Source organism: Equus przewalskii, chromosome 29 (assembly GCF_037783145.1).
Source record: "Equus przewalskii isolate Varuska chromosome 29, EquPr2, whole genome shotgun sequence".
Lineage (NCBI taxonomy): Eukaryota > Metazoa > Chordata > Mammalia > Perissodactyla > Equidae > Equus > Equus przewalskii.
Genome location: NC_091859.1, coordinates 46331550 through 46348242, shown reverse-complemented (window position 1 = coordinate 46348242; position 16693 = coordinate 46331550). Strand labels below are relative to the sequence as shown.

The 16693-nt window shown below is 55.2% G+C and overlaps 1 protein-coding gene across 13 annotated transcripts in view; it reads left to right on the top strand.

The window, feature by feature from the left end:
• Positions 1-16693, top strand: part of TUBGCP6 (tubulin gamma complex component 6) — a 29078-nt gene that overhangs the window by 10695 nt on the left and 1690 nt on the right. For 3 of the 13 annotated variants that reach the window (XM_070599222.1, XM_070599218.1, XM_070599223.1), the window contains 22 exons: positions 5207-5380; positions 6602-6723; positions 7522-7600; positions 7740-7849; positions 8051-8142; positions 8241-8380; positions 9637-9786; positions 10523-10604; positions 10690-10778; positions 10877-10992; positions 12368-12506; positions 12838-12909; positions 13117-14332; positions 14476-14534; positions 14730-14871; positions 14963-15131; positions 15204-15345; positions 15445-15639; positions 15714-15846; positions 15914-16127; positions 16205-16404; positions 16489-16591. In XM_070599222.1, coding sequence (XP_070455323.1) covers positions 5207-5380; positions 6602-6723; positions 7522-7600; positions 7740-7849; positions 8051-8142; positions 8241-8380; positions 9637-9786; positions 10523-10604; positions 10690-10778; positions 10877-10992; positions 12368-12506; positions 12838-12909; positions 13117-14332; positions 14476-14534; positions 14730-14871; positions 14963-15131; positions 15204-15345; positions 15445-15639; positions 15714-15846; positions 15914-16127; positions 16205-16404; positions 16489-16580 — 3927 coding nt within the window. In that variant the 3' untranslated portion in view covers positions 16581-16591. Of the gene's footprint in view, positions 1-5206; positions 5381-6601; positions 6724-7521; positions 7601-7739; positions 7850-8050; positions 8143-8240; positions 8381-9636; positions 9787-10522; positions 10605-10689; positions 10779-10876; positions 10993-12367; positions 12507-12837; positions 12910-13116; positions 14333-14475; positions 14535-14694; positions 14872-14962; positions 15132-15203; positions 15346-15444; positions 15640-15713; positions 15847-15913; positions 16128-16204; positions 16405-16488; positions 16592-16693 lie in introns of those variants that run through there. The other 10 variants (XR_011534486.1, XR_011534485.1, XR_011534490.1 and 7 more) reach the window with 7 other exon arrangements.

Below are 16693 nucleotides of genomic sequence, written 5' to 3'. Positions count from 1 at the left end.
GGATGAGGAGGTTGCAAAAATCAAGGCTGTAGTTGAGATGGCAAACAGCTTTAACTTAGGTGTGGATGAGGATGACATTGAGGGGCTCCTAGAGGTGGTTCCTGAGGAATTGACTAATGAGAAGTTGTTGGAACTGGAACAGGAATGCGTAGTTGAAGAACAGGCAAGAGAAATGGAAACTGCAGAAGAACTCCCAAGAAAATTCACAGTGAAGGGTTTAGCAGAAGCTTTGGCTGACCTCAACAAGCTCCTTAGGTTTGAGAACACGGACCTCAACACCAAAAGGTTTTCATGAATAGAGAGGAATGTTCATGGTGCATTATCTGCTTATAAGCAAATCTATGATGAAAAAAGAAACAAACCACCATGGATGTATTTCTGAAAAGAGTGACACCTCCTCAAGAAGAGCCTCAGGCAGGTCCTTCAGGAGGTGTTCCAGAAGAAGGCATTGCTATCATAGGAGATGACAGCTCCATGCATGTTATTGCCCTGAAGACCTTCCAGTGGGACAAGATGTAGACATGGAAGACCGTGACATTGATGATCCTGACCCTGTGTAGGCCTAGGCTAATGTGTGTGTTTGTGTCTTAGTTTTTTTTTTTTTTGAGGAAGATCAGCCCTGAGCTAAAATCTGCTGCCAATCCTCCTCTTTTTGCTGAGGAAGACTGGCCCTGAGCTAACATCCGTGCCCATCTTCCTCTACTTTAAATGTGGGACGCCTACCACAGCATGGCTTGTCAAACGGTGCCATGTCTGCACCTGGGATCCGAACTGGTGAACTCCAGGCTGCCAAAGTGGAACGTGCGCACTTAACCGCTGTGCCACCAGACTGGCCCTTGTGTCTTAGTTTTTAACAAAAAAGTTTAAAAAGTGAAAAAATAAAATAAAATTTTAAAATAGAAAAAAGCATATAAAATAAGCACATAAATAAAATATTTTTGTACAGCTGTACAGTGTGTTTGTGTTTTAAGCTAAGTGTTAGTAATGTAGTTAAAAAACTTTTAAAGGTTATAAAATGAAGAAGTTAAAGTAAGCTAAGGCTAATTTATTACTGAAGAAAGAAAACTGTTTTTTAAATAAATCTAGCATAGCCTAAGTTAAAATGTTTATGAAGTCTGCAGTAGTGTCCAGTAATGTCCTGGGCCTCCACATTCACTCACCACTCACTCACTGACTCAGAGCAACTTCCAGTCCTGCAGGTTCCATTCATGGTCAGTGCCCTGCACAAGTGCATTATTTTCTATCTTTTATACTGTATTTTTACCGTACCTTGTCTATGTTTAGATACACAAATACTTAGCATTGTGTTGCACCTGCCAGCAGTATTCAGTACAGTAACAGGCTGCACAGGTTTGCACCTGGGAGCAGTAGGCTGTACCATATGGCCTGGGTGTGTGGAGGCCACACCATCTAGGTTTGTGCAGGTCACTGATGTTTGCACAAGGACGAAGTTGCCTAAGGACGCATTTCTCAGAACACTGTTGGGTGATTCATGACTGTATTCCAGTCCATTAACATGGTATGTCTTTCCATTTATTTAGGTTTTTATTTTCTTTCAGCAATGTTTTATAGTTTTCATTGTAGCAAATCTTTTGCCTCCTTGGTTGAATTTATCCCTAAGTGTTATATTCTTATATTGCTGTTGTAATGGAATTGTTTTTTTAATTTCCTTTTAGATTTTTCATTGCTAGTATATAGAAATACAACTGATGTTTGTGTGTTAATTTTGTAGCCTGCTGGATTTGTTTATTAGTTCTGACAGATTTTTCTTTTTTGTGGATTCCTTAGGGTTTTCTGTATATAATATTGTGTAATCTGCAAATAGATAATTGTACTTTTTCCTTTCCAGTTTGGATGCCTTTTATTTCCTTTTCTTACCTAATTGCTCTGGCTAGGATTTCCAGTACTATTTTGAACAGAAGTAGTGAAAGCGGGCATCCTTGCCTTGTTAATGGTCTTAGGGGAGAAGCTTTGTCTTTCACACTGTGATGTCAGCTGTGGGTCTTTCATACATGGCCTTTGTCATGGTGAGGAGGTTCCCTTCTAGTCCTAGTTTATTGAGCACTGCTGTCATGAAAGGGTGTTGAGTTTTGTCACACACTTTTTTTGCATCAATTGAGATAATTGTATGTTTTTTTTCCTTTCTATTAACGTGGTTTTAATATGTTGATTTTTGTATGTTGAACTACGCTTGCATTCCACCAATAAAACCCACTTGTTTGTGGTATATAATCCTTTCAATATGCTGCTGGATTTGGTTTGTTAGTATTTTATCGAGGATTTTTGCGTATGTGTTCAAAAGGGATATTCGCCTATAGTTTTCTTCCTGTAATGTCTTTATCTTAACTTTGGAATTGGGGCAATACTGGCCTCTTAGAATTAGGAAGTGTTCCCTCCTCTTCAATTTTTGGAAGAGTTTGAGAACAATTGGTTTTCTTTACTTGTTTGGTAGATTCACCAGTGAAGCTATCTGGTCCTGGGCTTTTCTTTGTTGTGAGCATTTTTGTTGTTTTTGTTTTCTTAAAATTGCAGTAAAATACATATAACATAACATTTACCATCTTAACCTGTTGAAAGGTGTTGTGTCAGTCCCAGCCTGTGGATAGTGATGCTGTAGGATAGGAATGCCTGAGGCACTTACTCAGCCTATATTTACTGGGGAGCCCCCTCCATCACTGGGCCGATGTAGTGGCTGGGCTGGCCCTTGTGGTTCTTTTTTTTTTTTTTTTTAATTTTATTGAAGTCATATTGGCTTATAACACTGTGTAGATTTCAGGTGTACATTATTATATTTCAGTTTCCATATAGACTGCTTGTGTTCACCACCAATACTCTAGTTTTTATCCGTGACCATATATATGTGCCCCTTTACCCTTTTTGCCTTCCCCCCACTCCCTCCTCCTCTGGTTACCACTAGTCTGTTCTCCTTATCTATGTTTGTTTATCTTCCACATATGAATGAAATCATATGATACTGGTCTTTCTCTTTCTGACTTATTTTACTTAGCATGATACCCTCTAGGTCCATCCATATTGCCACAAATGGCATGATTTTGTCTTTTTTGGCTGAATAGTATTCCACTGTGTATATATGTACACCCCATCTTCTTTATCTATTCATCTGCTGACGGGCACTTGGGTTGCTTCTACGTCTTGGCTATTGTGAATAATGCTGCAGTGAACATAGGGGTGCATAGATCTCTTTTGATTGTTGATTTCATGATCTTTGGATAAATACCCAGTAGTGGGATGGCTGGATCGTATGGTATTTCTATTTCTAATTTTTTCAGAAATCTCCATACTGTTTTCCATAGTGGCTGCACCAGTTTGCATTGTGTGAGGGTTCCCTTTTCTGCACATCCTCTCCTATACTTGTTATTTCTTGTCTTGTTAATTATACCCATTCTGATGAGCGGGAGGTGATATCTCATTGTAGTTCTGATTTGCATTTCCCTAATAATTAGTGATGTTGGACATCTTTTCACGTGCCTGTTGGCCATTTGTATATCTTCTTTGGAAAATGTCTGTTCAGATCCTCTGCCCATTTTTTAATAGGTTGTTCATTTTTTTCTTTTAATTTTTAAAAAAGTACTTATTTGTTTATTTTTTTAAAGATTGGCACCTAAGATAACAACTGTTGCCAATCTTCCTTTTTTTTTTCACCTGCTTTTTCTTCCCGAATCCCCCCAGTACATAGTTGTATATTTTAGTTGTGGGTCTTTCTAGTTGTGGCATGTGGGACGCTGCCTCAGCGTGGCCTGATGAGCGGTGCCGTGTCTGCGCCCAGGATCCAAACCAGCGAAACCCTGGGCTGCCGAAGCAGAGCGCGCGAACTTAACCACTCGACCGTGGGGCTGGCCCCCATTTTTCTGTTGTTGAGTTATATGAGTTCTCTATATAGTTTGGAAATTAACCACTTTTCGGATATGTGATTTGCAAATATTTTCTCCAGTTGTTAGGCTGTCTTTTCATTTTGTTCATGATTTCCTTGCCTTGCAGAAGCTCTTTAGTCTGATGAAGTCCCATTTGTTTATTTTCTATTTAGTTTCCCTTGTCTGAGTGGATATGGTATTCTAAGACTGATGTCAGAGAGCATACTGCCTATATTTTCTTCTAAGATTTTTATGCTTTCAGGTCTTACATTCAAGTCGTTAATCCATTTTGAGTTAGTATTTGTGTGTGGCATAAGATGATGGTCTATTTTCATTCTTTACATGTGGCTTTCCAGTTTTCCCAGCACCATTTGTTGAAGAGACTTTCCTTTCTCCATTGTATGTTCTTGGCTCCTTTGTCAAAGATTAGCTGTTTATAGGGGCTGGCCTGGTGGCGTAGTGGTTAAGTTTGCGTGCTCTGCTTCGGCGGCCTGGGGTTTGCAGGTTTGGATCCTGGATGCGGACCTAGCACCACTCGTCAAGCCATACCGTGGCGGTGTCCCACATAAAATAGAGGAAGATTGGCAGAGATGTTAGCTCAGGGCTAATCTCCCTCACACACACACAAAAAAGAGAGATTAGCTGTCCATAGATGTGTGGTATGTGGTTTTATTTCTGGGCTCTCGATTCTGTTCCATTGATCTATGTGTCTGTTTTTTGTGCTAGTACCATGCTGTTTTGATTTCTTTGTAGTATATTTTGAAGTCAGGGATTGTGATGCCTCCAGCTTTGTTCTTTTTTCTCAGGATTGCTTTGGCTGTTCGGGGTCCTTGTGGTTCTTATTATAATCACAGGACACACCTCAGCAAGAAATCATCAGGGAACTTTGAAGAACAAGGTTTATCCCTCATAGGTCTTGGAGGGTACACGGCCTCCCCAGGGCCACACCGTGAGGTCATGGCGGGGCCAGGCAGAGAGTGTGGACCTGGGGATCTGCCTTTGTTAGGGTCTGAGGGTGTGGCTTAAGGTTTCCCAGGTCCACTCTTTATTGCTGAGTTTAAACTGTAAGAGTGGGAATTAGGGCTCAGGAAGGGGAAAGTGGTGTCACTTGAGGGGTTGGTTATCTGGGTCACCCAGGCTTTCTGAAAGGGGAGCTTTGTGGTGGGGTGGCCTGGCTCCTTGTCTGGTCGTGTAGCTGGCAACGTGTTTGTTTGAGATGGACGTCTTTGAAGTGGCTGCCTCCGCCTAAAAAGCTTAATGTTGAGCACTTACATACAGCACCACACTGGGCTCTGAGTGCCTGGCCTCAGTGGCCTCTCCTCTGTCCTGTCCAGCCGGCTCATGCCTTCATGGTGAAGCGGGGCGTCCACGTATCAGGAGCGTCCCCCGAGAGCATCAGCAGCCTCCTCTCAGAGGTGGCGGAGTGTGGGACCCACTATGCGCGCCTAAGCCACTTCTCCGTGCAGCCGGTGCTGGACTCCTCCTGCAGCAAAGGCCTCGTGTTCCAGGTAAGGCCTTGGCCTCCCAGCTGTCACATATCTTCCTGAGAGCTGCACACTTTGTGGAAAAGAGAGCCTCCAGTCCTACCCCAGGACCACTGAGTCCAAACCTTTTGTTTCTTCGATAACGTCTAAAACCCGACAGTTACTCTTCTTCAGGAATGGGGTGACCATGTTTTACTTTATCCGTCATCTCACTGGAAACCTGGGGTGGACGTGTTTGGGCCATGGGATGGTGGGAGGCAGGCGCGGCCAACACTTTGGGGAGCTGGGGGAAGGATGAGGTGGTATGGGATGGGCACACGCTGCCTGTCCCCACTGGGCCCCATGCACTGCACAGTGACCGATGCCGTGCATCTCCCTTACTTAGTGAGTGAAGTTCTGGGAGTGAGGGCTGGACCAGCTCTTCTTTGAAAGCCTTCTTGTCGGCCTGTATGCGGCGTGCAGCCTCCAGCACAGCTTGTGGGCCTGTGTCGGAGGCAGGCATCTAGACGAGCAGGGTGCTGGGGCTCCCTGAGGGCAGGGTACTGTGTGCTGGGCAGGGAGCAGGGCTGGCCTGGGGCTGAGCTGCAGGTCCCTTCGGTTCTTGCGCTGCAGCAGGTTGTGGAGGTGGTGTGATGCGGTTGGGTCTAGACAGTGTAGGCTGGGCCTGGGGAGGGCAGGAGACCAGCTAAGAGGGGGCTGCTGTGCCGGTCATCTGGGACATGGGCAGGACGGCTGTCTCCTTGCTGGTGAGTGGACTGACCTTTGTTCCGGGGCATTCTGTGCAGACCTCCTGTAAAGATATGAGCTGAGCTGGGGCCACACTGCTGTGGTGCTGCCCAGGACGCTCATGTCTTGGGGTCTGAGCAGCCACAGACCCTCTTGGAGTTAGTGCCTGTGCGCAGAGTCAGGACCCGCAGGTCCCGGTGTCTTGGTGCGGCTGCCCTCAGCTGCATGGACAGGATTTGCGGGGGGCCCTCGGCTTCCCTGAAGGCTCCTTGCTTCCAGATGGGCAGGGATGTCTGGGTATGACCCACAGATGTCCGTCCCTTGGAACAGTGGAGCCCCAGGACTGTGGACGGGCGCCAGGCCCTTCTCCCCACACCCGCGTCTCCTTCAAGCTCTACCTGGTGGGCGTGTCCTGTGCGTGGCCGGCCTCCTTCCAGCCCCTTGCCCTCACCTAGCCAGCTCCCTTCCAGCCCCTTGCCCCAACCTGGCCGGCTCCCTTCCAGCCCCTTGCCCCCACAGGCCTTCACCAGCGGCCTGAGGAGGTACCTGCAGTACTATCGAGCTTGTGTGCTCTCCACTCCACCCACCCTGAGCCTCCTCACCATTGGCTTTCTCTTCAAGAAACTGGGCCGGCAGCTCAGGTGAGCCTCGGCATGGTGGCCACACGTGGGGCTTGCTGGGCGCTGGAGGGTCCATGAGAACAGCCCTCCTGGTAGGTGTGGCTCCCAGGTGCTGGGTGCTGTGCACCTGTGTCTGTTGGTGGCCTGCCGTGTCGGGCCCTGTGTAGGGTTGAGGGCTCCTGCCTCCAGGGCACATAGGGTCCCCAGGAATCCGGCTCCTGGTACTCACAAGCTGGTTAGTAAACGCCAGGCAGAGTGTCTGTTGGCAGGTGCCATATGGAGAAGGGACAGTGAGGGTTGGGGTTCCTGGGGAGGTGGTTCAGTGGGAGAGGAGTCCTTGTAGGCAGGGGGTAGGGGTGTGGAGGCCTGAGGGCTGGAGATGGGGCACGATGAGGCAAGTGGGAGGGTGCTGGAGTGGGGGCTGTGCTGCCGTGTGGAGAAGACTGCAGCTGGGCGGAGGGGGTGAGGGCCCCAGAGGGGGCTTGTCAGTAATCCAGGCCTTAGGAGATGGCAACCTGGGCAAGGTGGTGGGAATGCAGGAGGGGGTCTCAAGGTAGAGCCACAGGCACAGGGGAAATGTCACGGACTCCAGGTGAATCAGAGTCTTGGCCGAGCCTGAGAAGGAGGTGGAAATGCATGGAGTGCCCAGGGAGGGGTCTGGAAGGAAGCTCAACTCTGAGATCCTTGAGGTGCAGGTGGTTTTAAAGCCCGAGCATGAAGACAGGCAGAGAAGGGCCTGGGATATGTCCTGCTCACCTGGTCTCCCCTACCCCGGGGCTCTGAGTGTCTGCTCACCTGGTCTCCCTTTCCTCTGTCTAGGTACCTGGCTGAGCTTTGTGGGGTTGGCACTGCGCTCCCCGCCTCCAGTGGAGGAGAGCCCGGGGCGGCATTCCCCACTGTAAGTTCTGCATTCTTGCCCAGTGGTGGCCTGGCCGGCTCTGGGAAAGCAGAGTGGCTGAGCGTGGCCCCCCGGGGTGGGGCTCCCCATGTGCTGCACATGGTGCATGGGCTGAGCCCCCTCCCCTTGCTGTCTCCAGGGGGTGAAGCTGCTCTCATACCTCTACCAGGAGGCCCTGGATAACTGCAGCAATGAGCACTACCCTGTGCTGCTGTCTCTGCTCAAGACCAGCTGCGAGCCCTACACCCGGTGGGGAGGCTGGGGGAGGGGCAGGGACCTGGACTGCTGGGTGGTGGGGGGCCACACTCAGTCCCAGCAGATATCTGAGAGCATCCTCTTGTCAGACACTTGCTGAGCATAGGCATCATAGATGAGGGGGGAGGGCAGGATAGGTGGGCTTCCCACCTCACTGCTGGCCCGGCCCCCTTCCTCCCCCTCACCCCACTGCAGGTTCATCCACGACTGGGTGTATAGTGGGGTCTTCAGAGACGTTTACGGCGAGTTCATGATCCAGGTGAACCAGGAGTACCTGGGCTTCAGAGGTAGGTGGTGGCTGTCTGCTGGGCCGGGCCCCACGCCGTCAGGTGGGTCAGGGCTATTACTGGACACAGGCCAGCCATGTGTCTTGTTCCACATGCAGATAAGTTTTACTGGACCCACGGCTACGTTCTCATTTCCAAAGAGGTGGAGGACTGCGTCCCCATGTTCTTGAAGCACATTGCCCACGACGTCTATGTGTGTGGGAAGACCATCAACCTGCTGAAGCTCTGCTGTCCTCGGGTGAGGAGGGTCCCGCCCCTGCACACCGCAGCATGCTGCCCCTCGCCCTGCCCCTCTTGTCCCTTCTGGTCATGCTGGCCCTCGGGAGCCGAGGCCCCAACCTGTCACACCCCCCTTCTCGCCCCCCTGAGACCCGGCCATCTGTCCTTGGCTCTGGGTCAGCTGTGTTAGATCAGGGATTGTGGTGACCTTTCCCTCAGTTTCCCCTGAGAGTTTCATGAGCAGGTCTGTGGAGTTTGCAGGCATTTGTTCAAAGACAGGAGGAAAAGCCGAAGGCATTTCCAAGGCCAAGGGGCAGTGGGCTCCCTCCCTCCTCCGCGTTAGAAACCGCCCCAGAGAAACAGGGATGGGCTGCATCCACAGGAAGATGGACCCAGGCTGGTTTAGTGAGTCTTGGCCCCCTGGCCTGGGGGCTGGCTGTGCTCTGGAGCAGAGGTCTGGGCAGAGGCCTGTGACAGTGTCCATGTGGTCAAGGCCCTGTGGAGGATGGCCAGGTTGGATGTAGGGGTATGGATGGGCAGCCTTTGTGAGGAGGTGCTGTCTGATGTCTGGGCAGAGGCAGACAGGCTAGGTGTGTGGACCTGGGGTTCCAGGTAGTGGGGAACAACCGAGTGGAGACCAGAGCAGGACCGGGGGGCCCAGGAATGCCGGGCTGGGGAGGGTCCAGGCAGAGGAGGGGCCAGACTCAGCCCATGGCTAGTGCTGGGCTGAGAACAAACTGGAGTGGCCAGGACAGGCGGGGGCTGGGTGGAAGCTGCGGATGTGGGGAGGGAGTCCATGCTAGTGAGGTCAGAGGGCAGAGCCCTCTGGAGCTGTCAAGAGATTGGCTGTGGGGTGCGGGGCTCCCAGAGGAGTGGTAGGGCCTGTGGGGTGGGGGCTCCTAGGGGTAGGGTGGGCAGGGCTCAGAGAGGCAGGGCAGGTCTATGGGGTGACCTCTGACTGAGTGCCTGTGTGTTCTGTGTGTTCACAGCCAAGGCTCCCCAGTGAGGGCGGCTGAGGAGAGCACCAGGTTTTCACAGCTTCTTCTGAAAAGTCCTTTGTGGGAGTCAGGCCATGGGGCAGCCTTGGCCTGGGCATAGAGCGCACGCAGCCTGTGTGCTATGTCCTTAGAACCGCGGAGGATGTCATGCCCCTTGGTTGAGGAGGATGTTTCTGAGAAAGCAAGCTGTCCATAAGAGTCACGAGAAAGACGGAGGCAGAGCTGGGTGGGGTTCCACGCCTCAGCAGCCTCACTGCAGGCTCTCCCTCCTTGGCAGCATTACCTCTGCTGGTCCGATGTCCCTGTCCCTCGGATCTCGGTCATTTTCTCCCTTGAAGAGCTGAAGGAGATCGAGAAGGACTGTGCTATCTACGTGGGGCGGATGGAGAGGGTGGCGCGCCACAGCTCCATCAGCAAGGAGGAGAAGGTACACGGGCACCTGCCCTGGGGCCTCCCTTGCGCCCCCCTCACCCCCCATGGGTCCCAGGCTGGAGGGAGGGGTGCTGGGTGTGGGGCGTGCCAGATGGCGAGGCTGCCCCTGGTGTTCTCTGTCCTGGTGGTGCATCTGGGTGGGGACACCTGGACAGGGGCTCTGTTCTCTCTTCTCCTGGGCTGGCCTGGGTGGTGGACAGGCCCAATCCTGGCCAAGTGGTGGCTCCAGGGCAGCAGGACCCGAGGTTCCTGTGCTCGGTGGCCTCTGTGAGCTCCTTTCCTGCTCAGAAGGGGCAGGTGTGCCAGGACCTGAGCTTTGAGTATCCTATGCACCTGGGAGGGGTCTGATGGAAAGCCCTTCTTGGCCTAGTACCTGGCGGGCCACAGGGAGACATGAGTGGGGCGAGAGCTGGGGGCACAGGGGGCACTGGCTTGTTTGGGGGCCTGGGCCTCGTCCTCCATTCCTACAGGGAAGTCCCTCCCTAAGCCCCCTGGTTCCCTCCAGGCTGGGCACACACAGGCCTGTGGTCTCCGCCCCAGGTCGCTCTGCAGGAGTGTGTCCACTGCCCTGGGAGCCAGCCTTGTCACTGCATGGGATGGGGCACCTTGCCCTCACAGCCTGGGCACCGTCCCTGGAGGAGCCCACCTGGGGTCTGAGCAGCCTCCTCTCTGGCCATCCCAGGGAGGGGTCAGAGGATCAGGATGTGTTGTTTACTGATGATCTTTTTCAGGAATTACGAATGGAAATTGCGAAACAAGAATTAATTGTCCACGCCCGAGAGGCAGCGTCCAGGGTCTTGAGTGCGCTCAGTGGTGTGTGGCTGGGTCCTCCCTCTGGTTCTGCGGGCCGCCTGCTGGGGGCTTCTCCAACGGTGCCCCTCTCACTGTCTCAATACAGATCGGCAGATGTCAGAGCGGATGGCTCTGGATGCCCGGAAGCGAGAGCAGTTTCAGAGGTTGAAAGAGCAGTTTGTGAAGGACCAGGAGGTGGGTGGGGTGCACCCTCCGGGAGTGGTGGGTGTGTGGAGTCTGGCGGCCCGTGGAGGGGGTTTAACCAGCGAGGCGGCGTGTGGGGTGTTGTGCAGCGACGCCGGGCGGCCAGGCAGGAGGAGCTGGATGATGACTTCAGCTACGCCCGTGAACTCCGCGACAGGGAGAAGAGGCTGAAGGCTCTGGAGGAGCAGCTGGAGAGGAAGGCGAGGTAGGGCAGCCAGTAGGTCTGGAGAGCACAGGAGAGGAAAGTTACTTTGTAGAGAAAAAGGAGGAATTCGGGAGGGGCTGCTTTGAACAGAAGTCCATTGGAGGAGAGCAAGAGTTCAGGGTGGTGACAGCTTCTCATTTGCTGAGCACATTGGTTTCTCATTGGCTGGGCTGTTGCTGGCCAAGGAGAAAATCTTCCTCCTGCTGGGGTAGTAGAGAGAGCCTCTTCCTGCCCGGGATCGAGCAGTTGGCTGCGACAGGTGGTGTGTGTGAGCGCTCCCTCTTCAGGGCTTCCTGACTCCATTTTGAATGAGGGTTGCTTCTCTTCATTTTCACAGTTTAAGTTAAACATTCTCTGTTCATTTGTTTATTTTTAAACCTAACAGCTTGACAGAGACATGGGGCATTTGTCCAGCACAGTATCCAAGTCTATCTCGTTACAATGCCATTAGCTTGTCCTGCCCTCCCTCGTATTTCCCCAAAGCTGGGAGCAGAGCTGGTGTCTCCAAGGGTGCCCTTTGTGGCAGGGGCTGTCACTTTCTGCCCATCGTCTCGGCATCTGAGTTGTCCCAACCTTAGATACCATTGATGGAGCTATGACCTGGAGCCAGCAAATGATGTACATGCATGTCTTTGTGTGTATGTGTCTGTGGTGTCTTGTGTGTGTACACATCTCTGTATGTCTGTGCAGCACACGTGTCTGTACATTTGTGTTGCACACGTGTGTGCATATGTCTGCATTTGCATGCATGTGTGGTGTCTGCGTGTGTGAGTAGATGTTATTTTCCCATTTACACATGGAGAAAACCAAGTGTAGAGGCTGTGTCCCTGGCCTGTGGCAGCCAAATTGGAAATGGCCAGTCCAGGTTTGAACCCAGTCCCTTGCTGGCAAGAGGATCAGAATCCTGGGAATGACGTGCCGGGCCACCTTTGAGTTAAACAGTTCCTACATTGGTGTTGTACTCTGTTTGCGTTAATCTTCAGTTCTCTGGGTTCACACAGCAGAACAGCCAGGTGCCTTTTGTGCAGCTCAGGAAGCGGGATCTCACCCGCAGAGGGCCTGGGTGGCCTGGCTGCTGCTGGTCCCTTTGCTCAGGCTGTCTAGGTGCCCGTTCTGGAATTCATTCAGCACTGTGCTCAGCTCTGGCTGGGTGCTGGCCACTAGGCCTCCCAGTCTGGTGGGCAGAAAGACCTGCCCAGTGAAGCCACTGCAGGTGTACGGGGGCCCAGAGGCACCAGTGCCGCCTGGGGAAGGTGCCACGCTGCACAGACTGCCCGCCAGAGGCCTCTGTCATAGAGAGCCATCCCAGCCCATGGGGCGCCGGCCGGACAGTGTGGGGTGCCCATGGTGAGGGTCCTCTTTGGTGTGGCTTCAGGCAGGCGCTGGTTGACCATTACAGCAAGCTGTCTGCAGAGGCGGCTCGTCGGGAGCAGAAGGCGTTGTGGAGGATCCAGAGGCACAGGTTGGCGGGTGCTCGGCTGCGTTTCCTCTTAGAAGATCAGAAACGCATCCAGGTATCACTGTAGTTTCAGGCAGGAGCTCTTCCCCTGCACCTTGGGCCTCCAACTCCTGGGAGAGTGCACGCAGACCTGCGTGCCCTTTTAGGAGAGGTTGATGATTCTCATCAGTTGATCAGAGGTGAAGCGGTTGGGAAGAGAGGTGCTGTCGGTAGGCCCGGGCCTTGAGCAGGGTGCGACACAGGCTTTGCCTCCGCTCAGTGCTGTGGCGCCATGAGCAGTGGGGCTGTAGCTTCCCTGTGGTGGGTGAGGGCGTGGGGGCTCTGAGTGCCAGCTCTGTTCCTCACCCTGCACAGCTGCTGCCTCAGTCGTGCTGGTTGACTTTCAGGGAATGCTGGAAGACCTGTCCGAGGAGAAGCCCCTGGAGCCACTGGCTGTCCTCCCAAGTGCACGCCCCCAGGTGAGGGCCCGTCAGGGTCCAGGGTGCGTAATGTGGGGCTCTGAGCTGGACGCCCAGGCCTGTGCTGCCCAGGGAGCACAGCAGGCGCCAGGCCTGGCCTGTGTCCCCACAGCCCCTCCACTTGATAGGTTTTGGTGCTGGTTGCAGAACTGAACTTGGGGGACAGAGCCAGGTAACTGGAAGGACCAATGTGTACTTGTATTTCAGGCCTCGTCTCCGGGCCCCGAGCACCCAGATGGAGGTAGCAGCTGTGATTCTGGGAGTGCAGAGCAGCACGTGGTCGCCTGGGATGGCCTGAGCAGGCCAAGTGCACCCCTGCAGCCCCTAGAGTCTCCAGCAGCAGGGGCCTGCAGCTCGGGGCCAGGAGCAGGCCAGCAGCCAGGGCAGGCAGAGGGGCCAGGGCCCTTCTCTGCAAGCCTCAGCATCCAAGACTTCCTGCCCCTGGGCCAGGGGGCCAAGAAGCCTGTGCACACCGGCATGGCCCCTGTCCTGGAGGAGGCACTGCAGACCATCGGCTCAGACCTGCCTCCCCTAGGTCTGTCTGCAGTGGTGGGCACAGGGCTGGCTGGGCCACAGGAGTATGACTTCAGAAGCATCCTGAGGCCGGCTGCAGCCACCTTGGCTTCCCCAGGACCCCTTGACACTGTAGGAGGTGACTTGGGCAGTGAGGGGCAGCAGCTGTGGGGGGACACTCACATGCAACTGGACACCTGTGTCCTGGATGGGCAGATGGCTCTGCTTGACCCACACTCCCCCCAGCACAATTCCCTCCAGGAGCGGAGCAGCCAGGCCACAGGCCAGGTCCTGGGGCATGTGTCAGAGAGCAGTGTTCCCACAGGGGGTTATGCTTCCAGAATAGCCCCCTCCCGACCACAGTGGAACATCCACGGACACGTGTCTGATGCCAGCATTAGGGTGGGGGAGAACGTGTGGGACATGACCCCTTCCCGGCCACGGTGGAATGTCCATGGACACGTGTCTGATGCCAGCATCAGGGTGGGGGAGAACGTGTGGGACGTGGTCCCGTCCCGGCCACGGTGGAACGTCCATGGACATGTGTCTGATGCCAGTGTCAGGGTGGGGGAGAACGTGTGGGATGTGGCCCCCTCTCGGCCACGGTGGAACGTCCATGGACATGTGTCTCAGTCGCACATGATGCTGGGTGCACTCCCAGAGGAAGCCCAGATCGATGTGCCCAGGTCCCACCAGAACTCCCCTGACCACGTGTCCCAGTCAGGCCTCAGCCTGGAAGAACAGAGCCCTACCCAGGACCAGGAACCACAGCTACCCACAGAGACAGCCTCAGGGAGCTCCTGCGCTCTGGCGGCTGCTTCTGGTTGTGAGGAGGAGAGTGGCCTCAAGGCCTCATTGCCTGCTGGGGTTGTGCCTGGTGCTCTAGGAGATGGCACTCCTGAGGAGCCAGGTCAGTGGGCCCCCAGAGCTGCCCTGTCACTGGTAGGGTTGGGGGGAGGGTAAGAAGACTGCTGTGCTAGGGATGTGGGAGGTGCTGCCCAGCAGCAGGTGCTTGGCCCTGATGTCCCCTCCTGCCTCATTTATGTTGCTCAGGCCCAAGGAGGAGTGGGGACACTGAGGACGTCTCTCCAAGCCACCCTCCAGGCTCCAAGGTCAGGGCACATGTGGTCAGGGGTTGGAGGTCAGGGCCTGGGAGAGCACGCTCTGCTGGCCGCCCCACACCTGGCCTTGCATGGGCAGTGAGGGCTCTGTCCTCCAGGATTGGGCAGCCTGTGAGGGTCCCAACCCCCTTTCCCTCCTCTCCCAAACAAGGGGAAGGGGCGTTCCTTGAGGCTGGATTGTCTTAGGAAGGTGCGGATGCCCGGAGCAGCCCAGGCCTTGGTGAAGAGGCGGTGGTGCCTGCTCGCTGGGACAAGGAGCAGGCTTACCTGGCAAGCCTGGCAGCGCAGTACCGCCTGGAGCAGTACCCAGACAGCTACGAGGCCCTGTGTGAGTGTGCTGGCTGCGGCGGGCGGGCAAGCAGGAGGGAGCCTGGTGGCCGTGGCCCTGTGCCCTACAGCGGCCTGTGTCATCCCTGCAGCAGAGCCTCCTGTTGCCCGCCTCCTCCACCACGGGCTTCCCCGGGCCTTTGCCCTCTCTGAGGACCCCCGGGGCCCGTCAGATGCGGACGAGACCACGGTGCAGCTGAGTGAGCTGCTGCCACTGCCCGTGCTCCTGAAGCGCTCCCTCACCGCCCCGCTGGCTGCCCAGTGAGTGCCCCCCGCCTGTCCCCACCTGGCCGGGCTGCCTGGCCGGCACCTGACTGCAGCCCCTCCTGCCAGCGTCTCCCTGGTGAACAAGGCCGCAGTCGACTACTTCTTCGTGGAGCTCCACCTCGAGGCACATTTCGAGGCACTGCGCCACTTCCTGCTGATGGAGGATGGTGAATTTGCCCAGTCCCTCAGCGACCTGCTCTTTGAGAAGGTAGCCCTGGCATGGAGCGAGTGTGGTGGGGGCACTGCAGGCGGGGGCACTGCCCGTGCCCGGGACCCCTCAGGACACATGTGCCCTCTCCCGCCTCAGCTCGGGGCGGGGCAGACGCCTGGGGAGCTCCTCAACCCGCTGGTGCTCAACTCAGTGCTGAGCAAGGCCCTGCAGTACAGCCTGCACGGTGACACCCCACATGCGGCCAACCTCTCCTTCGCCCTCAAGTCCCTGCCCGAGGCGTTTGCCCCCAATGCCCCGGATGTGCTAAGCTGCCTGGAGCTCAGGTACAAGGTCAGCAGGGCTCTGTGGTGTGGACGGGACGGGGGCCATCCCTCAGGGGTGTGCTGAGCTGGCTGCCCTGGCAGGTGGACTGGCCCCTCAACATCGTCATCACCGAGAGCTGCCTGAGCAGGTACAGTGGCATCTTCTCCTTCCTGCTGCAGCTGAAGCTCATGATGTGGACGCTCAAGGACGTCTGCTTCCACCTCAAGCGCACAGGTGAGGCCTGGCTGGAGCCTGGGCGTGCCCTTGGCTGTGGCTGCAGCTCACCCCTCACCCTCTGCAGCGCTGGTGAGCCACGTGGCCAGCTCCGTGCAGTTCCGCCAGCTGCAGCTTTTCAAGCACGAGATGCAGCACTTCGTGAAGGTCATCCAGGGTTACATCGCCAACCAGATCCTGCACGTCAGCTGGTGCGAGTTCCGTGCCAGGCTGGCTGTGGTGGGTGACCTCGAGGAGATCCAGCGGGCCCACGCCGAGTACCTGCACAAGGCTGTCTTCAGGTGAGGCATGGGTGCCTGGGGCTGTGTCCCCCGAGGTCGGGCGTGCCCCACCAGCAGCACCCACCTTGCTCCCCCAGGGGCCTGTTGACGGAGAAGGCGGCGCCTGTCATGAACATCATCCACAGCATCTTCAGCCTCATCCTCAAGTTCCGCAGCCAGCTCATCTCCCAGCCCTGGGGCCCGGCCAGTGGCCCCCGGGGTGCCGAGCACCCCAACTTCGCCCTCATGCAGCAGTCCTACAGTACCTTCAAGTACTATTCCCACTTTCTCTTCAAAGGTGACCCATCCCCCATGGGCTTGGCAGGGGTCACAGGGTGGGCCCCAGCTGAGCTGCTCCCTGACACCCCTGCCCCCACCCCAGTGGTGACCAAGCTGGTGAACCGCGGCTACCAGCCCCACCTGGAGGACTTCCTGCTGCGCATCAACTTCAACAACTACTACCAGGATGCCTGAGGGCTGCTCGGGTGAGGCAGGGCGTGTGGCAGACGGGCCACCTGCCCCTCAGCACTGGTCTCTCCTGGGTGGGTCCTGAGGCCAAGGCAGGGACAGAATGACCACACAGATGG